This window comes from Coptis chinensis, chromosome 4 (genome assembly GCF_015680905.1).
Source record: "Coptis chinensis isolate HL-2020 chromosome 4, ASM1568090v1, whole genome shotgun sequence".
Classification (NCBI taxonomy): Eukaryota; Viridiplantae; Streptophyta; class Magnoliopsida; order Ranunculales; family Ranunculaceae; genus Coptis; species Coptis chinensis.
The window spans coordinates 68789534-68808194 of record NC_141459.1 but is presented as its reverse complement, the minus strand read 5'-3'; the positions used below and the strand labels follow the sequence as shown (position 1 = coordinate 68808194).

At 35.5% G+C, this 18661-nt stretch overlaps 1 protein-coding gene, 1 long non-coding RNA gene and 2 pseudogenes across 2 annotated transcripts; 3 read left to right on the top strand and 1 right to left on the bottom strand.

Moving 5' to 3' along the window:
• Window positions 1-6142, bottom strand: part of LOC147504532 (secoisolariciresinol dehydrogenase pseudogene) — a 75509-nt pseudogene extending 69367 nt beyond the window's left edge.
• On the top strand, window positions 2806-4325 carry LOC147504533 (uncharacterized). Its single transcript, XR_015220417.1, has 2 exons — window positions 2806-2894; window positions 4100-4325. It is a non-coding gene; the product is annotated as an uncharacterized LOC147504533 (long non-coding RNA).
• A 6998-nt stretch (window positions 6143-13140) lies between the features above and the next one.
• Window positions 13141-13732, top strand: LOC147504531 (short chain aldehyde dehydrogenase 1 pseudogene; annotated as a pseudogene).
• A 791-nt stretch (window positions 13733-14523) lies between these two features.
• LOC147504530 (small ribosomal subunit protein eS17-like) lies at window positions 14524-15502 on the top strand. The gene is made up of 2 exons (XM_086557359.1): window positions 14524-15093; window positions 15299-15502. The coding sequence occupies exon 1, from the start codon at window positions 14633-14635 to the stop codon at window positions 15086-15088; it is 456 nt and encodes a 151-aa protein (XP_086413485.1). The 5' UTR covers window positions 14524-14632; the 3' UTR covers window positions 15089-15093; window positions 15299-15502.
• Window positions 15503-18661: the final 3159 nt, after the last annotated feature.

Here is an 18661-nt window from a genome sequence, read left to right as displayed (position 1 = left end):
CATTGAACTAAATTAAAAAAAGTAGTGTAAATTCAACGACAATAGTAGCTAAATCATAGATTTTGGGAAAATGGGGCACCTTTAATCGCTTCTGAAGGAGAGACAAGAGAAGTATGTGCAAGTCGATATCAAATAAGTCGTGACACTCCAAAATCACCATTTGTAACATGATTCCATTCCCCTATGCCCTTGGATCTTTAAAAGAATCCAGCTACATAACTCTCAGTATCCTCTTTAACTACATGGTTATAGCACCCCATGAAACCAATAAACCATCAAGATGGCACCCCAGTCAACTTGAAAATGTATTGAAGCAGTAATAGATTTAAAGAAATTGAGATAGAGATGCATACCTTGATCAATCCAACTTGAATTTTGTTCAATCCGCATAAACATGTGCAATCCGGCCCATTTTAAACCGAGACCACTCGTTGTTGCCCCGCTCGATTTCGAGAAGAAAAGGCTTCGATCCATTTTGATTCGATTCCTTAGTGTGGTGAGATCTAATCCATTGAAGAGTGCAGAGATCGAGATTTGGGAAGAAGATAGGAAGAGAACTGATCAAAGGTTTTCAAGAAGAAGACAGCGGATTAAGACTTTCTCTATTTTTTTGTTTGGTTTGGTTTTTAACTGATTAAGGGTTTTCTTCAGCTAGGACCCGAAACCTTGAGTTGTTGACGTTTCAATTCGATTAAACACACCAACATACCCGTATGTCGCCTTGACCACTCTTGACGCTTGACTATAAAATAGAAACACTAATTTAAGGGTCCTTGAATAAAATGTTAACCAGCCAATTATATTGACAGTTTAGAAACTATGGGAGTTATCGCGTGTGCTAGAACTGTCAAAATAATCCTTGATGCCTTTCATACTCTCATAAAAAATAGAACTATATCAATTAATGGTTTTTTAGTAGTGAGAATTAATTAAATACCGGTTTCGCTAGAAGGAAAAAGTTAAACAATTTTTGACTTGACGTTTGCGAGAAAGAACTCATAAATTAGACACCAAACATGATACATTGATAAAAAACGTCATAGATATTTATGAAGGATAGCCTATAACAGTCAACATTAACATCATGCGTCATAAAGTGAACGGTAAGTATACAATTGTTAGTCACAAATTTGACACATTGATAAAAAACGTCAAAGATATTTATGACGGTTAACCTATAACCGTCAATATCGAGCGTCATAAGAGTAATGGTGAGATAAAAATAATGGCGGCTTATATGGAAGTCGTCAAATAGAAAAGAAATAGTCGTCATAAAAAACCCTTTTTTTAGTAGTGATTAAAAACAATAACTAAGATTAAACAATCATAATCCTCACATAGGCTTCCACTACTAAAAAAAGGACATATTATGACAGTTGTTTTTCTTTCTATATTGACGGCTTTGTTAAAAACCGTCAAGATAAGTTTCCTAGTGAAATTATTATGACAACTATGTAAGATTATGTCGAGTATGATAGAAGTGTCAAGAAAATATGATGATTTTATGACAAATTTTCTAGAACCGTCAAGTTGACTTCTTTGTTATGACGGCTTTAGAAATTTATGACTTCACTAAGACAAGCTTCAAGAAATTTATGACACAGTTTAGGTTAACCGTCAGTAGGGGTTTGAACCCGTCGAGTTATTTGCTTTTGGGAGTCAAGCGGTCAAGCCTCTCACAGTCTCACCAGAAAAGAAAAGATAAAACACAAAAGTGCATAAAAGAATAGAATTCCCATGCACTGTGACCTCTCTTCTTGAAACCAATTTTAGTCCCTCGCCTCTGCTAGTCTCTCGAAACCCTGGATAAGCTTCCTCTACCGTATCTTTTTCTTTTCTCTTCAATGTTCGAAACCGCTTCCTAAGCCACTGGGAGTTCGCTTAACCACTGGACTTGTTTTGAAAGTCATGGGAGAAGATTTTTGCTGCACATTTTGAGAAGAAAAATTCGATATTTGCTGAACTTATGGTAACCATGTGGGTACTTTTATTTTCATCTCTTCATCTTTGCAATCCTGTTACTTAACATTTCGATCTAAAAAGGTTTGTTTTTTTGGAAGTTTTTTATCAGAAATAGTTGGTCTTTTTTATTGAAAATCTAGTTTCACATAAAATGTTTTGTTTCTAGTTTCAAATAAAATGTTTTGTTGCATTGTATTTGTACATGCTTAAATCAGCTAATCGCGATTTTGATTCTCTATAGTAGTTGTTGAAATGTTTTGTGGATGTGGGGGTTATGTTCTTTGCATATTAGATGTTTGATAAAAGGCTAGATGGGGTTGTTATTTGAGAAGTACATTTACTAGGTCTAGATTTGAGTATGTTGCACATTTACCCTTGCTTTGATTTTTGTCACATTGCGTAAAAAACAACGAAGTACAATATAGTAGGCTTAATGTTTTGACTCATTGCTTTGGCGTGCTTCCGTGCTACTTGATAGAAGTTCGCAAAAAGAAAACTAATTCTGATAAGGCAACGCAGGTAGTTATTTTTATTGAAAATTATATGTTCTTGGAACCCCAAATATACATCGTTTGATCAGATATATCGAATCACACGTTTATCTTATTTGTTGGCCAGGGTACTGAAAATCTGGAGAGTGATGTTGCTATTCCTAGTGTAGGCGATGCACTTTCAAAAAAATCTGCAAAGTTAATCACAAGCAATGGTGACACTGAGATGCATAATGTTTCTGTCCTTGGTAGTGATTCTCCCAAGAAGGGGGAAGCATTTTCTCAGTCTACCAAGAATGCATCTCATGATGGATCAGTAAAGGTTGCTTTCTCGTCCCCAAGTCAATCCCTCGATGTAAGTCTTGGAAAAAGGGGTCGACCAAGAAATATCAAGTGAGAACGTTTTGTGAAAAACAACCCGCTTCAATCATTTTGTGATTAGTTTTTTTTTTTTTCATGTGTGGTCTTCCTTTTTTGTTGCATATGGCTGAGTTGTTGCACTTAATTATCCATGCTATACTTTGATTGGTTTATCATATGCCTTAAGTAACCGCTTTTGCTTGATTTGACCACAAGTACGCCCTCAAGTCCGATCTTTTCTTGTTTTTCCGAATGTGCTGCATTGATCTTAGATAGTTAAAGTGGTCTTTATGGGGTCTGCTTAAGTTAAGGATGCATTCCAGATTCTGTAGTGGATTCAAATTTTATAGTATTGCATTAAGAGCCATTTATTCGTATGCAACTTGACTTTTGTGACTCTTATTTATGGTACTGTGGCTAAACTAATAATAGTGTAAAAAAATAATCGATTGCAATTTTGATATGTGATCTTGTGAAGTAGACTAGGATATATATAGTTTATGTTTGTTGGCTATGTATACAAATGGTAGTAAATAATGTAAGTGATAAAGATGTAAAGTAGTTAACTTGGTTTTTGAAAGTTTATGATCCTTTTTCCTGAACTCCATTTAACTTCTTATTTTGTTCTAGTGGTGCCTTTTGCCAATAGTCCAAGACCACAGATCGAAGACCCCTTATACTAAAGTATATAAATAAAATATATGTGCTACACATGTTAACATAAGGACATTGTGCTTTATAAAGTGGAGGGCCCCATGAGTGTTTATCTCATGTTTAAGTAAGTTACTACACACTTACACACTTGGTGCTATTTATTCTTGCACTTAGATCCTTGTAAATTTACTTTGTTTTTTCATCCAGTGCAAGTTGGAACATAGTTAGCAAAAAAATTAAAATTGTGATCTGCTCTCATTACCTTTAGGGTGAGCTGTATTCCATTTTCCATATTCAGTTCAGAAGTAGTTCCCAGTTAGGCATAAGAACGGATTCCATGTTTAGAAACACATTTAGGCATTTGTTTCCTTAAACTGTATTCCAAATTCCAAGGAATGGGATAACCAATCTGCAATAGTGCAATTTTAAGTGAAGATGATCAAATAGTTTGTCGTCAACATTGCTTTAAGGGTTAATTACCATGCATGGTAGCATTATTTGCATTGATGATTTTTCAATTATTTTTTCAGGTTTTTACTTATTCTACATATTATATAATTGATTAATTGGTTACTCTTTTTTTTCTTATAAAAACAAACTAACCCATTTGTTCCTAACTTTGTTTGTTTTAGATTCGGTTGAAAGAGTCAGGCCGTGGAAAGCTTATTTAGATTCGATTGAAAGAGTCAAATGGTGGAAAACTTCTTTTGTTAGTAAGACTATGGAAAGCTCTATTTTTTTTAGTTCAGCATGTACTTTTATTTAGGATATATACATGTGGACAAATGTAATTGAATTTTAGTCATTTTTTTACTGTTATGCTATTGATAAATTCAGAAATGGAAAAGTTTTATGTCATGTTTTGGTTTAAATTATTTGCAATGCAATTCCTGGCAAATTGATTATATGATAAATTTGGTAATAATATTTTTTTTTAATTTTTTTTTTTTTTGAAAAATCAAGAAATTTTCATGACGTTTTTGTCATACAAGTCATAAGCCAAGCTATATCTTGATGCTTTTTACCACTAACTTTTGACTGCTTTATGATAACCGTCATAAATACTTTCCATCTTATGATGGTTTTTGAGGTAATTTTTGACATTAAAAATTGATTTTTCTTAACACTTCCACTAAAACTGTCTTGGAGTTTATGACGGTTTTGGTAGACTTTTTATGACACCCCCAGTAATGACGACTATTTTTTCAATTAGAAAGTGTCATTATACATATTTCATGACAGCTAAAAGCTGTCATCAAATGTCCTTTTTTTAGTAGTGTTCATAAATCTATTTGGGAGATTTAGTCTTGTGTCATCGGATTTTCTATACTACAATAATGAAACAAAGACATAATAATAAAAGGAATTGAATTGAATTAAAAAACTAAGCTTTTATTGAGAGGTATTAATGGATGCTACACTACTAAATCTTAATTACTTAACTAAACCTAAACTAAACTAATGAGGGAGAGAGAGAGAGAGACCTAAATTATCACTAAACTAATGAGGGAGTAGCCAAGTTAGGTTTAGCCTTAATCCTCTTTATATTGGGGAAGATTAGGGTTATATTTTCGTGCATAGACTTAAAAAGGGAACTTTGGGCCTCTAATGTGAGCCCAAAGTCCATTAGGTTAAGTCTAAAGAAGCTAATGTTGCTAGAAATTACTTCAATGCCCTTTCGTCCACTTTTGCAGCTTTGATCGGGGCAAGACTAGACCTATTAGAAATTTTGTTCCGAGCCGGTCGTTTTGACATAATGTAGGCCTAATTCCGAGGCCAGAGTCCAAAGATACGCTCTTTTGAAGTTCTGATAGCTTTTTGTCTTTTTTCTACCTGAATTGACTTTGACTTTCCAGGTTTGATTGGGATTGAAAATATTTTTTCTTTTTGATTCTTTGGCTTTAAAAACATAGAACTCTTCTAGTAATAATCTTGACTCGTTTTCCATACAAAATGGCGTCTTTAAGCACATAAACAACTTCAAGACCTGAAATACACAAAAACACGTAAACAATACAAACTCTTATTTATTTTAAACATAATTAGCCTAAACTTAATACTATTAAGGGGTTTAAACTACAGTTTTGAGTGCTTATCATTTAGCACCCAATAATGAACCATAAACATTTACATCGAATACTCTCTTGAAACCTTCGCTTGTGCAGTTCACGACACTTTGACCAAATTCGCCACTTATGCCAACAGTGTTGAACAAGATATCAAGTTCCCCATGTTTAGCAATGGTGGTATCAATGGCATTTCTGACATCATTTTCTTCAATAACCCCATGTTTAGCAATGGTGTTATCAATGGCATTTCTGACATCGTTTTCTTCAATAACGCCACAATGAATGAACGATACATTTTCACCCAAGCCTATCTCCTTGCAGAGTGAGTGCCCAAGGTTGTCTAAAATGTTCCGCAATGGCTACTTTAGCACCATGGCTAACAAACAATCGCGACTGGGTTTTCTTCACCAATTGCCCTAGAACCACCGGTTATTAGTGTTACCTTACCTTCTAATCTGCAAAACAAGAATTCCTAGCTTTATTAGTTCTTTTTATTTAACCTTGATTTTGCGAAAAAAAACTGAAAATGCTCTATAAGCTTGCTAGCTAAAATTCCTTTACACCTCACCTTTTCGCTAAGGGTGCCTGCTTTGAAATACATGCCATCTTCACCTCAATCTAGCAAGTGAAGGGGGTCTGGGCTTTGGAGCAGCTCAAATGGTCTTGCATGTGTCGAGATTAGATATGGGAATATATAACAAAAGGCAAATAGTAACAGGTGCTATGATGACGAAAAACATATACATTATTTCTTACATATAGTGGCTCTCAAGTACAAATCACTCTCAAAACCATTTTTTTTTTAATCACTCACAACGACCGGATAGATTATAGGCATGCACAATTTGGTCGAGATAGTGGTCAAGATTTTTGAAATTTATCATCAACTAACCCGAAAAAAACTGCAGAATTTGAATTATACTGTTGTCATGTCATGTTACATGATTGATGATTGCCAAATAATGTACCTTTTTATTAGAAAAATATGATTCTTCAGACTAAACAAAATAATATCAAACTTACATGTCAGCAAAATGAAAACGAGAAAGTGAAACATTGAAAATTCAACACATTTGTCCAATATTAAATCAATAGGAGTTTAGATGAACCTTACTACAACCCTCGATTACAAATAACATATACTCGTTTCATGAGAAATACAATAGGAGAGTAGCTAGGTGACTTCACAGTATATACCATAAAATTAGATACATAGGTGACAGTTTTGTTTTTGATTGAATATGCAAATATTATTTTGGACTCCATTGTTCCCTATACTGCAATCAAACACACGTATATACAATAATTATTGGTTTCCTCCAACATCTGAATTAACATCTTATACCATTTATGTCAGAAATAAACGAAGATTTTACGAGATTTACCGAAACTCTATGAACTAAGATAAGTAATTTATAATATGTATTTGTAATAACTCAAAGTCGTTAAAGATCACGACGCACATGTGAGGAGCTTTCGCACAGGTATTGTGCACGCATCAGAGGAAACTCAATCCTCATGCAAGAACCAAGAAGTATGATAATTGACTATCATATTGAGCATTAATTTTTGTTTCGATGATAAACTATCATATCGAGCATTGAAGAAACAAATTTATATGACCAATCCATGAGACCATAACGACCATTTGTGGACGTGAAACCAAATTTTCTGCTTAAAATGTGCATGCCTATAATCTATCCGATTGTTGTGAGTGATTAAAAAAAAAAAGTGGTTTTGAAAGTGATATACTTTTTCGTCCGATTTGTACTGGAGAGTCGCTCTATGTAAGAAATAATTGTTGGAATCTCTAAGTGTATTTCGAAATACTTGTGAGTGTGTGCAAAGTGGAGGAGATGAACCATATGTGTTCTCTCCACTTTAGTGCATAGTAGATAGTCCCACATTGGTTATCCACCACATCGAGTAGGGTTCGGGCTTGGGCTTGGGCTTACTGTTGTGGGTAGTGGTTAGACCAATAGCCTAAACTTGTTTTGCCTTTTTTCTTGAGCAGCAAGTTTTAGTGTTCTATTAGGAGTTGGTCTCTCTTTATCCTAACCTCTATAAATAGGACTGTGAGTCCATAGAGAGAATAGACTTGATCAGAAACTCAACTCAGAGAAACAGAAAACTCAAACCAGTCATTTTCTTCTTCTCTTCTTCTTGTCCGGCCGCCAGAGAGAGTTATATTGTTGTTCTAGAGGGTAGTCTGTTTCTAGTGCAAAGTCAGGCTGTGTTAACCATTGAATCCTGTGAGGAAGACGCCATCTTGTTGCCTTTCTCGCACCATTGGAAGGGCTTAAATCTTTCCTTAGGGGACGACCTAATCCAGCCTTGGTTATTCCCGCCATTCGATGTCCTTGTTTCTTCATTGCTCTTTGTTCCTTCTCGTTCTACTTTAGTTGCTGTGTTCATATAACTATTCTAACAATCTTAAGGAAAGAGTTTTGTAGTAGAACAAAGGAGAGTGCTTTAATCTGACAATCAAAAAGATAAGTCTTTTACTTTGAATTATTTTTGTGTTATTGTGTTATGACTTTAGAAATTTTCTAATAATTTTGTTTTTGTTAGAGAAACCAATTAAAGATTCAATATTTATTGATCTTTTGTGGTTTATCAAACCCTATATGGTTGTAGACCTTTCTCCTACATTTGTGGGAGTCAAATATGAGATTTCTATCAAGAAAAACGTCAAAGTTCGTCTTTTTGACAGCTGCGTCACTCGTTACGGAAACTGCTATAACTTTCAGCTCAGAGCTCGGTTTTGCAATCCGCTTCTTGTGTTGGATAGCTGATTCAAAGAGCTTTCCAGTGGTATAAGGCTTGATACCCAATTCGTCCTGAGCTGGTTCAGAATTACAGTTCTTTTGAACTGTTTTTTCTAGGAGGAAAATATGGTAATCCGATTTTTCAATCGGTTAGGTATCGTATTCTTTCACTCTTTGCAATTCTTTTGGTTTGATTATATGGTGATATTCTTGCCTTGAGTTGCATGCTAGTTTTTCTTAGGAGGGAAATCCCTAAGCTTAAACTTCTTTAATAACCTAGTCAACAAATTATACGTGTTTATCACTGAGAAATTAATTGGTTTGACTAGAAGTAGTTTGATATTAATTTTCTTTGTACATATGTAGATGTATGTAGATGGTCTAAGAGAGACCTTAAGATAGTTAATATCAACCACACTCAAATCTTGGATAGTAATTATAATGTATTCAATGCATAATTGCTTATCTTTATTGAGTGAACGTGTTGTTAGACGATGGTTATAATTGTACTGTTGTGAAAATACATGTTAGATGAAGTAACTTGTAGCTTATATCCAATATAGCATATGTTAAAGTTGTGTAGCATGCTAGTTTTGGATATTAATCATCGTGGATTTACTTTAAACTTGATAATAGTTTATTGGTAAATTTTTCTAGTTGAAGACATTAATGGATTGAGCCATTAGATGTTGTGGTAGTACTTGAGGTCTTGTTGATAGGGTATTCTATCTTACTTGAGCTCATATAAAAAGAGGATGTGGAGTCCTCAGTTATTTTGCATATTCAGTGGCTAGATTTGCTTAAATATCATATACTTTTTGTTGTGAGGGGTACAGTTAAAATTTACTTTTTCTGAACCTATGATATGATATTTACCATGTTTGGCATGAATGCATTATTTAACATTGACATGAAGTTTAACCATGTCATATATTATTAAGTAATGAGCATCGTTGTCTATGAGAGGAAACAATATGAGAAACAATCATATCCTCCTAAACCTAATTTAGTCAAGGAGATGTAAGGTTATGGATTGTCTTCTTAGACAATATCCTCCAGTGACTATTTTAGACAAGGAGATGTAACGCTTGTGGATTGTCTTATTAGGCATTATCCTCCTATGACTATGGATAAATAGCCAAGGTGATGTACAAAGTCGTGGATTGTCTCCCTATGACAGTTGGAATGTTGAATGATGAAAAGAAGGATGATAATGATATTATCTCGGGTAAAACCCTTTTCATCTAATTCTTCTATTCTTTAAGATTCATTAGAATCTTTTTTGGATTTCCTTTCATATAGATAACATGAACATAATATGACTATGTTTAATATGATCCAGAATCATAGACTTGAGTAAAGTATATTCTTGTCATAAGAGTGCATTTTATTGTTGTTGTTTCTTTTAGTGTTTGTAGCGGTATAATGTGTTTTGCATGTAAGTTTGATTAGGTTGAGTAACTATTGAACTGTGGGGGTGGTGACCCATATGCATAACATCTTTTTACCATAGTTCATCTCACAAGATAATTGGAAAGACAATCGAACTACAAAGTATGGAAAGGTCTTGGGCCTATCCAAAAATGTTTCAAAATGTGGGGGTGTCTTGCCAAGGCTATTGTGAATGAATCTAAAAAAGAAATATATATATATATATTTTTTAGACCTAGAATTATCAAGTAGATGTTCATTGGTGAAACTCATAATAGTGATGTTTGTTTTAGGTTGTCATGAGTGATAACAATTTTGTAGATACCACACTATTATTGAATGTCTTATATGCTAATTTTATTTGAGGTTGTGCTTTTCGAGAAATTGGCATAGAGTGGTTGAATGTTCATAATGAACTACATAAGATAATCCCATTATTTTCGCACAAGAAATTTGGAAGACTATCAATGAGTATTTCCACCATTCACGGATGATGATGTTTATATGTTTCTTGAGGAAGATTCATTAACCTATAAGGAAGTTGTAAATACATGAGAAGTGTCCTTTTTGAAGGATACAACTCCTCTAAACTGGACTCTTGATTTATTGGGGATCTATAGGTTGAATTGGATCTTCAAGAGAAAACTAAAACGTGATAGTTGTATTGCAAAATACAATGTTAATAATAATAATAGCCAAGGGGTTTCAATCGAGACAAAATTTATACTATTTTGAAACCTTGCTCATATAACTAGAATTTCTTCTACGAATTCTAAAGACTCTAGTTGAGTAGTTGTCTTGGAACTACAATACCAAGTAGTACCGTGTGATGAGTGAAGGTATACAATTTAGTTAAATCTTTGTATGAGTTGATTCAAGCGCCTATAAATGGCATGAGCAATTCAACAACATATTAGTGTCATATGGATGTCAAAGTACCGTTGTTGATAAAAAAAAAATGTGTACTTTCTTTAGAGCAAAGCAAGACATATGTGTTAATCTCTCTTTGTTTAGATGATTTAATATCATGAGTGCTAGCATTGAGAATGTGTATGAGACAGAGAAATTCCTATTTGAAACACGCCATAAACCCGTCATTGAAAATGATAGTTTATTATGTTGTTAAACTCATTTCTGTAACTGCTATATTTAGTTGTCAAGATGTTGACGTTTGAATATGGTTGAAGGCCACAGCGTACCTTAAACCAGACCGGCCGGATGGTATAGGGGAATTTTGGGCACTACAGAATTGAATGACTGGTGAATATAGGAATTAAAACTCATGTTGGTCTCATTATATTGTTATAGCACTTAGTAGAAATATTTTTCATTGAAAAGTATGGGTATTATGATAGTAAGCATGTGTTAACACATTTTGTGGCAAATATCCATCTTATGAAAAATAATCTCCTTATGTTTTCTCATACTAAATATGTCAATATCATTGGTAGCCAATTGTACTTGATGGATAATGTATGTGAGACATGACATTGCCTACATTAATGGCATACTGAGCTGATAACCCATTGTGTCCTTATAAGAAACTTTGATGTATATTGTCGATTATCCAAGTACTATAGCAGAGCCATTGATTATGGATGATATTTAGTAGATTTCCATCATTGTTAGAAGGGTAATATGTTATAAACCTGGATCCAAAGAATGTTTATGTGTTTACCTTTGGTGGAAATTGAGTGTCTTGGATATCATCCAAGCTAATCGCCTTTAGAAAAGGCATGTGATGATCTTTGAGTGGGTTAGCAACCTCTTGGCAAATCTTCCCATTGGCTCTAAACTTGACCTCGATGTGTATATGCTTTGCAACTATCTCATTGCAATATCTAAGACATGTTATCTTATGTGCAATGGGAAAAGAATACATGTAAGTTGAGATATAACTTAATCAAGCGGTTGCTAGAGATTATGTTAGGTTGGACTTAGTTTGGCCACATGTCTAACCGCACCACTTCTTTGGAGGCAAGTGGTTATCGTCGAGGGGATGGGACTTTTTCCTTAGATAGAGGGCTATACATCGACGGCAACCCCACCTATGTGATTGGAGATCCCATGAATTAGGTTCAAAGGGAAAAACAAGTCACCTCGCCGCTCCCGGTATGCTATTGTCTTTCTTTGAGACATCCCACCCTATGACTAGATAGCATTTTTTGTATACTTTGTATAACTTGAATTGCAATGAGTAAGGATGAGTTATTTTACTCTTATTAGAATCCATAGTCCATTTTATAATGAGATAGTGTATTTTAACTGCAATGTACACTTGATGGATATCCACCTACGTGAATGTAGAATTGGGTCGGTTCTTATGAGTATACGGGCAAATACTCTAGAGCATTCATGGAACATGGTGCGTATGAAGGGCCAAAAAGCAACACCATGAAGCGGGCATATAATGAAAGAGCAATGTGGGTGCATGTCCTCTATTTTACTACAAGGGAATGTTGGTTCAAAGATTTTTTAATCCACCACTTTCACGTATTATAAGACATGTTACCCTATGACTGGTTCAAGCCCGAAAAGCACCAGTATCTTATGCATTGTTTTTTCGATTCTCTCTGACATTTCGTTAACCCTTTTCTTTTGTAATATCTTATTCCAAAATAGTGGGGGATTGTTGGAATCTCTAAGTGTATTTCGAAATACTTGTGAGTGTGTGCAAAGTGGAGGAGATGAACCATATGTGTTCTCTCCACTTTAGTGCATAGTAGATAGTCCCACATTGGTTATCCACCACATCGGGTAGGGTTAGGGCTTGGGCTTGGGCTGGGCCTTGTTGTGGGTAGTGGTTAGACCAATAGCCTAAACTTGTTTTGCCTTTTTTCTTGAGCAGCAAGTTTTAGTGTTCTATTAGGAGTTGGTCTCTCTTTATCCTAACCTCTATAAATAGGATGTGAGTCCATAGAGAGAATAGACTTGATCGAAACTCAACTCGGAGAAACGTAAAACTCAAACCCGGTCATTTTTCTTCTTCTTCTTCTTCCCTTGAGAGAGAGAGTTATATTGTCGCATTCTAGAGGGTAGTCCGTTTCTAGTGCAAAGTCAGTCTTTGTTAACCATTGAATCCTGTGAGGAAGGCGCCATTGTTGCCTTTCTCGCACCATTGAAGGGGCTTAAATCTTTCCTTAAGGACTGCCCTAATCAGCGCCTTGGTTATTCCCGCCATCGATGTCCTTGTTTCTTCATTGCATCTTGTTCTTACATTTCTACTTTAGTTCTTTGTGTTCATACAACTATTCTAACAATAATGTATATGTTTTTCGTCATTGTCATAGCACCTATTACTATTTGCCTTTTGTTATATATTCCCATATCTAATCTCGACACATGCAAGACCATTTGAGCTGCTCCAAAGCCCAGACCCCCTTCACTTGCTAGATTGAGGTGAAGATGGCATGTATTTCTAAGCAGGCACCCTTAGCGAAAAGGTGAGGTGTATATGGATTTTAGCTTAAAGAGCCTTTTAGTTTTTTCGCAAAATCAAGATTAAATAAAAAGAACTAATAAAGCCAGGAATTCTTGTTTTGCAGGTTAGAAGGTAAGGTACGTAGCACTAATAACTGGTGGTTCTAGGGGCATGGGTGAGAAGACAGTGCGATTGTTTGTTAGCCATGGTGCTAAAGTAGTCATTGCAGACATTTTAGACAACCTTGGGCACTCACTCTGCAAGGAAATAGGCTTGGGTGAAAATGTATCGTTCATTCATTGCGACATTACTGAAGAAAATGATGTCAGAAATGCCACTGATACCACCGTACCGTTGCTAAACATGGTGAGGAGCATGATGAATGTTGAGGAAGACAGAGAGGTGGAGGAAGTATTTGTTCAGGCTGTAAATCTAAAAGGAGTACAACTGAAGGTGGATGATATTGCAGAGGCAGTGTTATATTTAGCTAGTGATGAGACTAAGTATGTGAGTGGCCTTAACCTTATTGTTGATGGGGGTTTCAGCACTACAAATCCTACTCTTTCCCAACCATGACACCATGATAAAATGTAAGAGTTGGTTTCTAGTTATGTTGTATGAATTTCTCTCTGAAACAACTACTTTGTATTTGTATTATGAATGCTTATTATTAAGAGGTTCTTGCATTAAATCTACCGTGGTTAAGTCGCTTAGTGTATTAGGTTCAAAATCCAAAAAAGTTTAGTAGGGGGAAATTGGGAAAATAAATTGGTAAAGAAATTTATCAAGTAACACTAAATGGGTTGTAGAAACCAAAGATTCGCAAATGAAAACACAGCGTTAGAAGTGAAAGGATGGGTTGCTTTGGTACTGGGTGCTCACTAGTTTTCAAAGGGAAAACCTACCGATTTAGATACCTTGCATTAGATTGGGCGAATGTAATTAATGCATATGATCTGTACCGGTAGGTTTATTATTGAGTAAGGATTTGTAGTTTCTTTTCTTTGTTTCATTTTCAAGTGAGGATCTCACTCACCAGTTGTAGTTTTTGTGTTTTATACATCTTCTGAGCATATATTACTTATCCTAAAAAAAAAATGAACCAAAAATTTGCAAATCCAAAATTATGTGGATCCAATCACCATCTTAGAATCTTCAACTAAGAACAAGGGATCTTCTTCAATCAATCATTCAATCCCTTGTCATTTGAATAATTGAGTTTGCATTTTTGAGAGCGATAGGGAGAGAAGTATTTGAAATCATGTAAACCTACATGCAAAAGTACGAACCGGGCCGATTTAAGTCCAACCAGTATGTAAATTAGGCTGGACTTTAACACAAACAGCCCATGAAACCCAACACAAGCACCGATATAAACAACATAACCCTAAACCTCCTTTTCTCTTCTCACCCGAGCCCTAGCCTTGTTCACTCTCCCTCTTCCAGATCTGTCCTCGTTTCTGAATCTCATCAAACATGGGCCGCGTACGTACTAAGACAGTGAAAAAGTCATCACGTCAAGTGATAGAGCGTTACTATTCTCGAATGACACTTGATTTCCATACAAACAAGAAAATCTTGGAAGAAGTTGCAATCATACCATCAAAGCGTCTTCGTAACAAAATAGCTGGGTTTTCAACTCACTTGATGAAACGTATCCAACGTGGACCAGTTCGTGGGATATCTTTGAAACTTCAAGAAGAAGAGAGAGAAAGGAGGATGGATTTTGTTCCTGAAGAATCTGCTATTAAAGTTGAGACTATTGAAGTTGATAAGGAGACTATGGATATGCTTGCTGCTCTTGGTATGGCTGATTTAGAAGGTGTTACTAGGCAAGCTGAACCTGAGAGGAATGTTCCTTTTCTTGGTGGCTATGGTGGTGGCCGTGGTGCTGGTGCTGGTGGTCGTGGTGGCGGTGAAAGGAGGTACTAGGAAAGGTAGTGTTTTTTGGGCATACTTTAATTTGACGTTTCACTGGTAATTGTGTTGGTTTATGTGTTAGAAATTTTTGTTCAATAGTTGTATTGGTCTTGAGACTATAGTTTCAATGGCTGCTATTATAGATTTGAATAGGGATATTTTCTTTTAGTGAAATCTATAACTATGTAAATGTTTTTTATAATGTGCTTTGGTTTGCTTCAGTTCTGGTGGTGCTGCTGCGCTTGGCTGAGGTTTCTGAGAGCTGAGGATTTTAAATGCGTAGTTTAATGTTGGTTTCGTTCTATTGGAACTGTTTTTGTTTCATGTTTTCCTGTTGTTTTCATTTCAAGATAATGATGGCTTAAGACTTGAAATTTAAGTGATTACTATTACCTGTTTCAATGGAGATATTTGATAACTGCATTACTTAATTTTTGTTAGGATACAAGGAATTTTGCATTTATGGATTGGGGTTTGGTAATACACTAAGTTTGTTGGCATGGATCTGAATCTACCTGGATTGTGATTTTTTTAATTTGTGTACTCTAGCTTGTACGGTCATCCTATAGCTTGTATTCCTAGTAGCTCTTTTAGTTATTGAATGAGTTCCTGACATTAACATAGAAACAAGTCGTATTGTTGGCATGGTACATTAAAATTTATGTGTTACTTTTGTATATTTACAATGCTTACAGATTATAGTTATGATTGCTAGATGGTCATTCAGAGTTGTATCAGTTCGTGGTTTGGTAATTTGCAGAGTCTGGTCAATTTATCTAAAATGGTGCATTTTGGATGACAAGGCTTTCTTGTTGTTGTACCACTGGTCCTGACTTAGGGTTTATCCTCAAGCTAACTCGAGTTATATTAATACCTGGGGAATGAAAACCTTAGGGGTAATCAATTATGCATGTATTTCCTGTAATTATGTATTTATTTTTTACCCATTTTCCTTTTAATTTTCGTGCTAGAATGGAGAATGGAGAATGGAGTATCTTTTATACCCTAGGTCTATGAAACACCGATACGTCCCTAAGGGTGAAGTATCTGTGTCCGACACGGATACGCCCTGATACGCGTCCGATACGTGTTGGATACACGATTTGGAGTATCCGATTTTATAATTAAGTTTTTATTTTCTGACACGCGGGGGATACGCACGAGACATGTGGGGGACAATAATCTCACACATACAAGAAATTTTTATGGAACTTCAACAAAAAAAAACAAGTGAAATAAAATCCAAGTTAAGAAGAGATGCAAGAGAAGAAAGATGAAGTGAATCCAAGTTATACATGTAAGTTGCTGTTTAATGTGTTTGAAACTTTGAATTGGTTATTATATGAAGTAGAATTGCCATTTTAATTTGAATTTGGTGAAAAATGCTCAATTATATAATATATATATATATATATTATTCAAATGTGCCCATGACGTATCCGTGTCCTATATTTTTGAAAAATGCCGAATCCGTGTTGCGTATCGGTATCCGTGTTTTCTAACCCTAGGACCCCTAGCTAAATCAAATATACTTCTGAATTAAAGTTTAGAACACCCATCCGAGCTGATGGTTCCTTTATTTTATGACAAGAACTTCTGCAGACATGGGTTGTTACTTCCAGTAGCTTGTCTGCGGTAGAAAATGGATGGTTGACCCGTAGGGTGGCTTCAGAGCATATTAGGTTTCGTTCAGTAGAGTCTTGTTGAATAACATTTGACGTATTTGAATCTTAACCATGTTTAATTGGTCTGCTTTTTGTCGAGCTTTCGATGCATTAAATAGGTGATTAGGGAAATTTGGTTAGAAACTGCGACAAGGATCTGATACTGATTGCTAGAAAGCAACATCTAACAACTATCATGGTTAAGTCACATTAGTTGGCAATGAGTGGGCGGCCTTAGAGTGTTATATGGTATGGTGCAAGTTTATAAATGCCTGGCTATCTCAACATATATATGTACTTCGATCCTCATGTGCTTCATAATCGTTCATGGAAACTGCTTCAAAATTGTATTCCGATTTCTGTTTCAGCTCAACTTTTGTTTCTAAGAAGCTATACAAAGCGTAACTTCATCTCTTTTACATGGTGCGTAGCCATTTCCAAAGTTTAACGGAGAAGCATAATTCGTCCCAAGGAAAACGTTACTTGTTTTTTTGTTATATTGTGCGTATTGAGGAATGAGGAACGGCCGCCAACCCAGATGTTAACTCAGTATTGGATTTGGAAGTTGGAACACCCTGTCTGATCCGGAAGGAGTAAACGACATTTTGGTTCTAGATTGCACTAGATTAACAAACTAATAAAACAAGAGTACAGTCTTTATAGCTTTCAGCCCAATCATTTATAGTGCAGCAATAAGATTACAGGCACTCTGGCAGTATTTGAGTTCTCTTTCCTTGGTGATTTAAGTAGCGAATTTTCGTTTATAGTCTTTATAATATTTTATGGTAAGATTAGATCAGATCATGGCTATAATCAAGCATTCAATTTTGTAAATTGTGATTTCATCATTCTACCTGAAAATGATGAAGTGAACTGGTGAATGAAGTCCTAGAACAAATACTCTGGAATACAAGTAAACTTCAAAATACAGTAATAGGCTACCGAAAATCATAAAAGTTGGAGCTACATTCAACCATTTCTATCCAAGTTAACGAAAATCATATCATCCCAGCTGATCATTGCATGAGCAGTCATAAGATCAGGGCCTTTCCAGAGAAAATTCTTGCAAAGTCTGTTTAGGTCCTCAATTGTCTTCATAGGCAGCTTGAAGGAAGCAGTCCAGTAGATGCTAAGGTTGTTGAGTACTGCTTTGACGAATTGCAATCTGTCGGCATAGGAGAGTGATTTGCCCTTCCAACTTTGGATTCTTCTCCACTTTGTCATACAATGGTGAGCAATCTGATGAGGACAGTCTTTTAGAAGTCAAAGGCAGCCCCAGATCTACACGGGTAAATCACCAACTGGAAACTGCAATGTATTGTGAATTGCATCACAAAGTGCCTGATCCATTCCAGCATTGTATACTTGGCTTTTGTTAACATTCACTTCAAGCCCCGAACATTGCTTAAATTTTTCCAAATTTTGCTTTAAACATAAGGTTGTATTCTCTTCCCCATGCATGACTGCAAGTAAATCATCTGCAAATGAAAGGTGAGTAATGATGGGATCATGACATGTATAGTGTAACTTGTACCTTCCATCCTCCACACTTTGCATCATAAGATCAGTGAATAAATTCATTACAAGCACAAATAGATAGGGTGACATGGGGTCTCCTTGCCTAATTCCTCTTGTACTTTTGAAATGCCCATAAGGGAGCCATTCAACATAATGGAGTAACTTGCTATCCCCATACATTCTTTCACCCAACAAATGAACTTATCTGGAACCCCAATTCTCTTGAGTGCAAAAAGGACAGTTTCCCATCTTACACAGTCATATGCCTTCCTTAGCCATGCATCTTGGTGGCCTAGTTCAAGGTGATAATTATGAACCAGCTCATGTGAGAGGAGTATGTTATCTTGTATACTTCTTTCGACAATAAAAGCAGATTGGTTTTGATGAATGACTCTAGGAGTAA

What these genes read in the sequence shown, in the direction of transcription:
- LOC147504530 (XM_086557359.1), top strand. Translation starts at nt 14,633, where the DNA reads ATGGGCCGCGTACGTACTAAGACAGTGAAAAAGTCATCACGTCAAGTG.